The sequence below is a fragment of the Garra rufa genome, chromosome 23, assembly GCF_049309525.1.
Source record: "Garra rufa chromosome 23, GarRuf1.0, whole genome shotgun sequence".
Classification (NCBI taxonomy): Eukaryota; Metazoa; Chordata; class Actinopteri; order Cypriniformes; family Cyprinidae; genus Garra; species Garra rufa.
Genome location: NC_133383.1, coordinates 23,630,238 through 23,641,423, shown reverse-complemented (window position 1 = coordinate 23,641,423; position 11,186 = coordinate 23,630,238). Strand labels below are relative to the sequence as shown.

General features: G+C 34.7%; 1 protein-coding gene across 1 annotated transcript; it reads right to left on the bottom strand.

The window, feature by feature from the left end:
* Window positions 1–23: 23 nt before the first annotated feature.
* On the bottom strand, window positions 24–9,986 carry fgf18b (fibroblast growth factor 18b). Its single transcript, XM_073829267.1, has 4 exons — window positions 9,918–9,986; window positions 9,638–9,815; window positions 7,082–7,188; window positions 24–4,468 (listed from the first exon to the last, which is right to left on the bottom strand). The coding sequence occupies exons 1-4, from the start codon at window positions 9,984–9,986 to the stop codon at window positions 4,184–4,186; spliced, it is 639 nt and encodes a 212-aa protein (XP_073685368.1). The 3' UTR covers window positions 24–4,183.
* Window positions 9,987–11,186: the final 1,200 nt, after the last annotated feature.

The following is an 11,186-nucleotide window of genomic DNA, read 5'->3' as shown; positions in this document are numbered from 1 at the left end:
TTTCTTGTGAAATTGTATGAATAATTGTAGTTTTTGACTCTTCTCCTGATATGTCCCCTCCATTTCTCGTTTTTAGTGCTGTCCGTCTCGTTCCCCTTTTCACTGTCTGCTCGTCTAGGTTCTGAATGACCCATAACTGATCTGAATTTAGTTGTAAACAGAATTGTCTTGTCTAAAATGGTGTTGTATATTGAAAAGATTTTTTTAAAGAAAAAAAGCGTTATTAATAAGAATAAAGTACTTGACTGTGAAGGAGTGTTAAGAAGCTTGCACAAGCGCGTCGTGTTTGTACGCATGATTCGCCCTTTTGAGATAAAGGCTTTCCGACAGGCCCAGATTTCAGTAACCTGCTGTGGCGGCTGCCAAGTCCTTCTAAAATCGCAGGGCCGCTGTTCAAATATTTAAGTTTACCTCCTGCTCCGAATATGTGGAAATTGGCAGCGCTGTCATTTTCGTCTTATTTGATTTTAGCTTTCCTTACGAACGCCACCATGGCAACAGCCACAATATGAGCTTGGTTTGGGGAAATCATTTCAGCGCTGTAGCAATTCCAAAAATGTTTAAATGCGGGGCCATATTTTAGTCTGAAATCTTAAGAATCACAGAGTTCCGGTCTGTGCAGCTTCAGAATGGAATTCCATTGAAATAAGGCATTAGAATGAATGATGGCAGGCTACTTTAAGATTGCGAGACGTAAGGGTGGATGTGAGAGAGATGGAGACATTATAAAGAGGGAGGATCAAAGTCAGTCTGCAGACGGGGGAGAGAGACTGTTACTCAATATGGGTGATCCGGAATGCAGTAGATGAGTAGAGTCAGACAAACTCTCAAAACAGTCCTTATATGTGTTTACTATTGAGGAAAATGTTTTACCGTTTAGCTTCCTTATTGATTGGAACTATTATGATAGTCAAACTAGTTCTAGTCTAAATTAGAACATTTGCATAGTTTTGAGGTGTGTGCCTTCTGTACTCTATACCCTCTGGGTCCACCAGGTGGCAATAAAACAGCAAAGGAGAGAGTATGGTCCCTAAAATACACCAGTGCTTTAGAGTAAAGGTGTCGTGGAAAACATAAAACCCATTGATCAATGCATCCACAAAATAAATATTTTAATAACATGAATAGTATCAAAATATTTCATCTCTCAAGATTTCACCAGCCCCAAGTAGTTTTGGGACAGAGTAATTTGCAACATTTAGCATTACTACACTTGCAGGGCTGGAAGCTCCGGGGTCAGTTCAAATAACTCGGATACATTTAACTCTCCAGAGTGAAAATCAACTCATGTTGTGGCCGGTAATGGTTATTTTGTTTTAAAACAGCCATGAACATCAGTGCAGATCTGTGGTAGCCTGTTTCCACCACTAAATAAAAAAATAAATGAAAAAATTGTGACACTATCACACTTTTTTTTTTTTTTTTTTTTTTTTTTTCTCTCATCTGTGTGATTTTAAAAACTTTTTTCTCGCAAATGCGAGTTTGTATCTCGGAATTCTGACTTTTTCTCACAATTATGAATTTATGAATGTGAATTTATAAATTGCATGATTTAAAAACTATTACGAGAAATAAAGTCAGAATTGCAAGATAACACAATTCTGACTTTTCTCAGAATTGTGATTTAAAAACTCGCAAATTCTACTTTTTTTTTTTTTCCTCACAAATGCAGGTTTGTATCGCAATTGTGAATTTATGAATTGCGTGATTTAAAAACTCACTATTACGAGAAATGTTGATAACAGTTCTGACTTAGAATTGCATGATTTAAAACTAATTTGTCTTGCATTGAAGTGCGTGATTTTAAAAACTCGTAATTATGAGAAATGTCAGAATTGCAAGATAACAATTCTGACTTTGTTTTTCACGCAATTCTGAGAAAAAAAATGACATCTTGCAATTCTAACTTTTTTCCCTTGCAAATGCGAGTTTGTGTCTCTGAATTTTAACTTTTTCTCGCAAATGTGAATTTCTGAATTGCATGACAAATGTGCAATTACGAAAAATAAAGTCAGAATTGCGTGATGGCACAATTCTGACTTTTTTCTCAGAATTGCCTGGTTAACTTGCAATTCTGACTTTTTTCTCAGAAATGCGATTTGTATCTCAGAAATTTTGTATTTTAGAATTCTTACATTTTTTTTTCACAATTGTGAATTTAAGTCTCGCAATTCTGACTTTTCTCTGAGAATTGCATGATTAAAACTAACTTCTACAAGAAATAAAGTCAGAAATAAAGAACTTTTTTTCTCAGAATTGCATGATTTTAACTCTGACTTTTTTCTTGCAAATTAGAGTTTGTATCGAAATTGTGAATTTGTGAATTCATAAATGTGAATTGATGAATTGTGATTTAAAAACTAGCAATTATGAGAAATGTCAGAATTGCGAGGTAACAATTCTGACTTTTTTTCTCAGAATTGCGTGAAAAATTGAGTTTGTATCTTGCAAATCTGACGCTTATTCTAACTTTTTTTTGCTCGCAAATGCGAGTTTGTGTCTCAGAAATCTGACTTTCTCGCAATTGTGAATTTCTGAATGTGAATTTCTGAATTGCATCATAGAAAATTTGCAATCGTGAATTTTTATCAGAACTTTTTCTACCTTTTTTTTTTTTTTTTGAAATTGTGAATTTAAGTCTTTTCTCTGAGAATTGCATGATTAAAAACTCGCTAATATGAGAAATAAAGTCAGAATTGCAAGATAACTTAGTTGAATTTTTTTTCTCGCAAATGCGAGTTTGTATCTCAATTCTGACTTTATAACGTGCAATTGCAAGTTAAGTCAAAACTGTAATAAAATTGCAATTCTGAGAAAAGTCAGAATTGTCAGTTTATCTTGCAATTTGGACCTTCTCAGAATTGTGACTATTTCTCAGAATTGCAAGTTGGTCTCACAATTCTGACTTCATAACCCGCAATTGTAAAAAAAAAAAAAAAAAGTCAGAATTGCGATATGTAAACTCACAATTGCAAGAGAAAAAAAGTCAGTTGTGAAATAAAAAGTTGCAATTACTTTTTTTTTAATTCAGTGGTGGAAATAGACTTCTATACAGATCAGTGTTAGCACACATATGTTCTTTTATAGGCCCTTTTCTCATACTTTCTTTTGTGGATGGTGGGGATTCTACCATCTTTTTAGTGGTCAGAATATTTAATGTGACATTCTGTGCTGTCAAATTATATTTACACTACCGTTCGAATGTTTTGAGTCATTAAGATTTTTGTTTTTTAAAAGAAAGTAGCTTTATTCAGCAAAGATGCATTAAATTGATCAATTGTGATATTAAAGACTGTTATACTGTACTTTCGGACTTCTGATTTCCACAAAAATATGGAGTAGAACGGATTTCAGCACTGATAACAATAAGAAAAATTTCTTAAAGCAAATCAGTATATTAAAATGATTTCTGATGGATGATGTGACACTTAAAACTGGAATAATGGCTGCTAAAAATTCAGCTTGGCCATCACAAGAATAAATTACGTTTCAAAATATATTAAAATAGAAAGGTTACTGTTAATTGTAATTGTTTAATGTATTTTTAATCAAATGTGGTATTTGGTGAGTTTTTTTCAAAAATCTTACCAACCCCAAACTAATGAACGGTAGTGTATATCACTCTTTAAATTACACTTTTTCATTTGATTGAATATGAAAGACTCTCAATGATCCTGGTGAAATGTGAAGTATCTGAGGCAAAACCAAAACAACATTCACCAGGAGGTCTAATAAGATTTTCTTCACAAATACATTCTGTTTGACTTTGGTTCTTGTTTACAATCTCGTGGCTCTTATAGGCCCAAGGTTGACATTTGAAGAGTTCACAAAGCAGCACCCAAGTCGCAGAGTCTCAACTAATGCATATTATGCCACGCACTTGCCAGTTTCTAGCCATACAACGTCACGCAAGTAGAGCTCTTTGCTCTTTTATAGTGGCACTGGACATTAGAGGGGAATTCTTTGGCTTCTGAAGTGCTTGGTCCCCTTGTTGTCAGGGTTCAGTGACTGGACACTTGCCCAGGAGTCTTTGGTTATATTTGCATGATTACACAATGTTTAAGCAACCTTGTCCTTTGTGACTTCTACCAAGAGGTCGGTCCTAAAGTCTAACCTACTTGTGTTTTAAGGAAGAGTGTCTCTAGACCCTTGTAAGAAGTGATCCTTGCGCAGCAGTGTTGTATTATTGGAGTGGTGGAGGAGAGGTCGAGATCTGCTGGACTCTTTTGCTCCTCTTGCTGACCGTTGTAAAGCTGCAGGGCTGCAGGTCGGGCTGCTCTCCTGGAGGGAAGCGTTTCATGAAATGCACGTCTCGCTGGTTGGGTAATGTGTTCGGACCCCTGCGCGGTCGGCCCCGTTTAGTGAAGCCAATGTACCAGCCCACATAGCGAGCTGACATCCAAGCGGTGTAGTTATTCTCAAGCATTATCTCGATGAAAATGCAGCCTCCGTTTACGCTGCTGTCTTTCTGGAATGGGAAAAGCATATGTGTTTTAATTTTTTTAAAAAGCATGTTGAATATACGCTCATACAGTGCCTTGCAAAAGTATTCATGTTTCATGTTGCTGCCTTATGTTAAACTACTTTCCCCACACCAATCTACACTCCATGCACCTTAATGACAAAGCAAAACAGAGTTGTCACAACTTTATAAACGTATTAAAAATAAAAAAACTGAAATAAGCACATTGCATAAGTATTCATACCCTTAACTCCGTACTTAGTTGAAACACCTTTACGGCCTCAAGTCTTTTTGCGTATGATCGATGCAACAAGATTTGCACATCCACATTTGGCAGTTATTTGCCATTCTTCTCCTCACCTCTTCACCTCTCAAGTTCTGTTAGCTTGGATGAGGTCTGACAGACATTTTCAGGTTTCTCCAGAAACCTGGAAATTGGGTTCAAGCCCAAGCTCTGGCTGGGCCACTCAAGGACATTCACAAAGTTGTCTATAAGCCACTATTACTGTGTGCTTAGGGTCATTGTCCTGTTGGAAGGTAAACCTTCTGCCTATTCTGAGGTTTTGATTTTTTTTTTCAGAATATTCTGAATTTTTCAATATTTTGATGCATTGTTTTTTTTCTTCTACTCTAACGAGTCCCTCAGTCCCCGCTGCTGAAAAGAGCCCCACAGCATGAGGCTGCAACCAGCAAACTTTACTTTTGGGATGGTACTCTGCAGGTGATAAGCAGTGCCTGGTTTCCTTCAAACATGATGCTTGGAATTGAGGTTCATCAGACCACAGAATCTTGTTTCTAACAAGTGTGTTTTCATGTGTCTTCACTGAGGAGAGAATTGAGTCTTGCCACGCCACCATAAAGCCCAGATTGGTGGAGTGTTTGTCCTTCTGTAAGTTTCTCCCATCTGCATATATGGTCATGGAGCTCAACTAGAGTAACCATTAGGTTCCTGGTCACCACTCTAGCCAAGGCCCTTCTCCATCAATTGCTCAGTTTGGCCAGAAGGCCAGCTCTAGGAAGAGTTGTGGTTGTTTCAAACTTCTTCCATTAAGGGTAATGGAGACTACATGCTTCTGTGAACCTTCAATGCAGCAGATTTTTTTTTCTGAACTCTTCCCCAGATGTGTGGCTTGATGCAATCCTGTCTCTGAGCTCTACAGGCAGTTTTGTTTGTTTTCTTTTTTTACCTCAGGGCTTGGTTTTTGCTCTGATATGCATTTTCATCTGTTAAAACATTTTATTAAGACGTGTGCCTTTCCAAATCATACCCATTCAATTGAATTTCCCACAGGTTAACTTCACTCAAAGTGTAGTAACATCTACAAACAATATGAATGCTCCTGAGCTAAATTTCAACTGTCCCAAATAAGGGTATGAATACTTATGCAATGGAATCATTTAAGTTTTTTATTTTTAGTAAATTTGAAAAGATGTTAAAAAACTGTTTTTGCTTTTCCATTATGGTGTATTGAGTGTGGACTGGTGTGGAAAAAAGGTAATTTAAGGCAGTTTAACATAAGGCAGTAACATAAAACATAAAAAAAAAGAAAAGCAAAGCACTGTATATCTAATCAGCCAATCACATGGCAGAAACGCAGTGCATTTAGGCATCTAGACATGGTCAAGACGATGTGCTGAGCACCAGAATGGGGAAGAAAGGTGATATAAGTGACTTTAAATGTGGCATGGTTGTTGGTGCCAGACGGGCTGGTCTGAGTATTTCAGAAACTGCTGATCTACTGGGATTTTCACACATGACCTTCTCTAGGGTTTACAGAGAATGGTCTGAAAATATCCAGAGAGTGCCAGTTCTGTGGGTTAAAATACCTTGTTGTAGCTAGAATGGCTGACAGAATGGCAACAGTAACTCAAATAAGCACTCGTTAAAACTGAGCTTTGCAGAGGAGCATCTCTAAACACACAACACGTTAAACCTTAAAGCAGATGGGCTACAGGAGCAGAAAAGCACACCGGGTGCCAGTCCTGTCAGCTAAGACTAAGAAACTGAGACTACAATTTACACAGGCTCACCACAATTTGGACAATAGCAAATGAGAAAAAAGGAACCTAGTCTTATGAGTCTTGATTTCTTCTGCAATATTTGAATAATAAAGTCAGAATTTGCCATAAACAGTGTGAAAACATGGATCCATCCTGCTTTGTATCAATGGTCCAGGTATGTGATGAAATGGTATGGGGCAAACTTTATGCAAACTTTGGGCTCCTTATTACCAACCTGAGTAATGCTGTTGACCCTTTATGACTCACACTGGTTTCTTGATCCTTGTTGAATCTATGCCACAAATAATTAGGGTAATTCTAAAAGCAACAACCGGCTCCAACCAAAACTAGCAAGGTGTACTTAATAAAGTGTCCAGTTAGTGTAATTAGCCCTAGGTATATTGCTATATTTGGCCCAAAATCTATTCTGAGAATTTTGTTTTGCAAAAAGAAGTCTCCTAAAATTTGAATCTCATTGGATTTATTGTGAAATAAGCTTGTTTTTGCTAGCTTTTCATCAGCAGAACAACAAAGATTTGCAAGTGATTGCAAAGGCGCAAGTGATTTCAAGGATGAAGGCCCTACAATACCAAGTAAGGTAATTTTTCAGTAACTCACCTTCCCCACAAGCTTCCCCTTACGGTTCATGCACAAATAGTAGTTTGTCTCTTTCCCTCTTATTCTCACTTGACTCCCAAAGGTGTCGGCCTCCACCACGAGCTGGGCTTGTGAAGAAACATAAAAATACAAACATACAGGAATATAAATGAACATGACTGACATTCGAATGCACTAGATGCACTGTAATAGACACAGGAAGTGGTCGTAATACCAATTTTAAAGCATTGTTCAAATAAGTACAAGCTAGACAGGAAAAGATCAAAGAAAAGAGAAAACAAATTTTTTTTAGGATGACAGATAAGTGACAAAAAAGTTTTCAGGGAAGCAAGACATTTATGGTTGGCAGAAGATTTTTTAACTTCATTACAATAATTGTAGATATAATTACTTTTTTAAAAAGAAATATTTGCTATATGTATTCATACATTTATTTAATATATATATATTTAAATTTATTTAGTAGACACTTTTATCCAAAGCAACTTCATCACAAAAGATAGTAAATGTTTTATTTATTATCAGTGTTGGGCACGTACCTTTAAAAAAGTAATTAGTTATAGTTACTTCTCACAAATAGTAACTGAGTTAGTAACTGAGTTACATCATTATAAAAGTAACTAATTACCAGGCAAAGTAACTATTGCGTTACTTTAAAAAAAATCTAATTTAATATAACTATACAATAAATATAAAACATTGTACACTAATCTACACTATTTTAATGTTGTTGTGGGACAACGTGAGAGACAACTATCAAATTCAACATATTATTATAAATATTATCATTACTATAGTGGAACAATAAAGCACAATAGATGGTTTAGAACTTATTGCACAGACCACAACTCGTCAACAAATAAGTCTAAATATAAATTATGCTTCTGAAGAAATGTACCAAAAACAAACAAATAATAATAATTATTATTATTATTAAATTAATTTTGTCTCGGCATGTGATGATGTGAGGTGCTTCAGTAGATTTGAATTACTTGTCACAGACGCAGAGAGACTCTTTTTTTCCTGGGCAAAAGTTGCACGTTACAAAAACATTTTTGCTTTTCACCTCAGAGAAAAGCTTAGAAGAGCTTATACTTCCAGTTTGCAAAAACTACCTTTGAACTTGTTGGACTTGCCATCGTTGTGAGTCCTGGATGTTGGTGTGTGCCACTGACCGACCGTGCGCGTGCTTCAGTGTGCGTTTGCTTCACCCGCACTACTCTGCCTCTAATTGGCAAACAATGGAAATTTACTCAATCTAAGCCAATCATCGCGATCTCAATTACACCACGTTTACAGACACACCAATCATCATCACTGGTTATGTGTCCCGTCCCGAACACACACACCTCAGAGAAAGAGAGGTCCTATGGCTGAGAGAGACGCTGCTCGCATGAAAACCGCTTCAGTGTTCTCAGTTATAGTAACGCGCATTTTATTGTCAGTAACGGTAACGGCGTTGTAACGGGGGAAACAGTAATTCGTCTGATTACTCGTTACTGAAAAAAGTATCGCCGTTTATTTATAGCGCCGTTATTCCCATCACTGTTTATTATACATGTATTTTTTTAATAATAATAAAGAATATTATTTTATTAGATAGATAGATGATAGAAACAACTAATATAACTAATTAAAATATTAATCATAATTGAAAAATTATGAACGATAGTGTAAAAAAATAAATAATAATAAATCAAAATTCATAACTATTGATTTTTTAATTTTTTATTTGTATATATTAAGTGATGTCTTTCTTTTCATATTTACATAATTATTTAATTAATTTAAAATCTAAGTAACCAATATAATTAATGAATTGATATTTATTATTTTCAATATTGTAATTATAATTAAATATAGATGGATGGATGGGTGGATAGATAGATAGATAGATAATCAAAATTCTTAATTATCGAATATTTATTTATGTATATTAAGTGATGTTTTTCTTATCATATGTACAAAATTATTTAATTAATTTTAAGTCTAAATAACCAATATAAATAATGACTTAATATTTAAATAATATTAAATTGTAATTATAATTAAACATCGATAGATGGATAGATGGATGGATGGACGGATGGATGGTGGATAGATGGATATAAATCTAAATAACCAATATAAATAATGAATTAATAATATTTAAATAATATTTATTATTTTAAATATTGTAATTTTAATTAAATATTATGATAGACAGACAGACAGACAGATAGATAGATAGATAGATAGATAGATAGATAGATAGATAGATAGATAGATAGATAGATAGATAGATAGATAGATAGATTAATATAACGAATTAAAATATTAATCATAATTTTAAAAATTAAGAATGGTAGTGTAGAATTTAAAAAATCATAATTATCGAATATTTATGTATTGTGTATATTAAGTGATGTCTTATCATATTTATACAATAAATAATTAAATCAATTTTAAATCTAAATAACCAATATAAATAATGAATTAATAATATTTATTATTTTCAATATTGTAATTATAATTAAATATTATTAGATAGATAGACACATTCAATTGATTCCTTACCATATTTGTCCCCATCCTCTCCCATGGCTGTGATTTTCTTGCCTAGCACCTGGACGTGTTTTCCGCTGGTCCGACTGTATAGTTGGTAAACCCGGTGGTGTTTTCGACTCAGGCCGTCCCGCACCCCTGTCTGATTCTCTACGTGTACTCCAAAGTTAACGTTTTCCACCGCTAGCACCTGCACAAACACAGGAGTCAGTCACAAATCACTTTTATTGATTTATGAACTATCAATTGATATATGGTTTTATTAGGCGTAACACATGCAGACTGTAAGCACCTGTAATGGGCTGTAGAACAGTAACACGACCTGGAAGCATCTGGCCAAAGAGAAATAGAAAAGACACATGTGATTGTGTGACCTTTGCATTCACCCTAGTTGCTCCTCTAACCTATATAGGAGGCTGGACAGTGCACTTTTCATTTTTTGTTGGTGCATCAAAGTACTGGTGCAGTCAGTATTACAAAATATTTCCTTTTTTTAAATTCATGAGATTATTTTAAGGTTGGTTGGCACATGGTTAAAAGACTACAGTTATAAGATGAAGACAACAAGAAGAGAAGATGAAAATGTTTACTTTTACTAAAACTAACACCACATGTGAGTGTCTGCATGTATTTAAAGATCAATGTTTAAATCTGCTATGAATTGTTAATAATACTTTATACATATGCCAACCAACTTCACTCACTCTCTTTTCTTAAATGATGTCAGCCAGGCATCGTAATGTATCACAGGCTTCCAGAATGTAATTGCTTCCCATTTTTATTAACCAAAATTCTTATGTTTTATATCTTTCTTGAACTATTTTTAGCTTGAGAAGCTAAGGGCTTTTTGTTTTGACATAAAACATTCAAAAGTTGTCCTCACCTCGACAGGTTTTAGTCTGTTACTGTGGGCAAATACTCAAAAGTGACCATTTTGTAACCACCTGATTATGACCCATGAATGACCCCTCATCCAACCAACTCCAGTCTCTTCTATTTTATGACACTTCTTGGTGAACAAAATATAGTGACTGATTTTGACAATGATGCACGTTTTATGTGTGGAAATATTTAGTGCATTAAAATACATGTTTAAATAGATAAACATATACACAATGGCATAAAACACAGCTGTGACGAGCACACTGCCAGTTTCTGATTTTAAACCACTTTGATCATTTTTCTGGGGGGCCATGACTGTCTGAAGATCGTAAAAAAGTGAAAAAAATAAAAATCAGAAATTACTGAAGTATGAAATCTTAGCATACATAGTTAAATTGTTATAATATTTATAAAATAGTAATAAGTGAAGGATTTTTATCTTAAGTTGTTTTTAAATAGTGCTGTCAAATCGATTAATAGCGATACATAAGATATGTTTGTGTACTGTGTATATTTACATACACACATACATGTATCTATTTATTGAATATTTACGTGTGTGTGTGTGTGTGTGTGTGTGTGTGTGTGTGTGTGTGTGTGTACCTGGTATTCATCACGTTGTGGGGACCAAATGTCCCCACAAGGATAGGAATACCAGTAGATTTTGACCTTGTGGGGA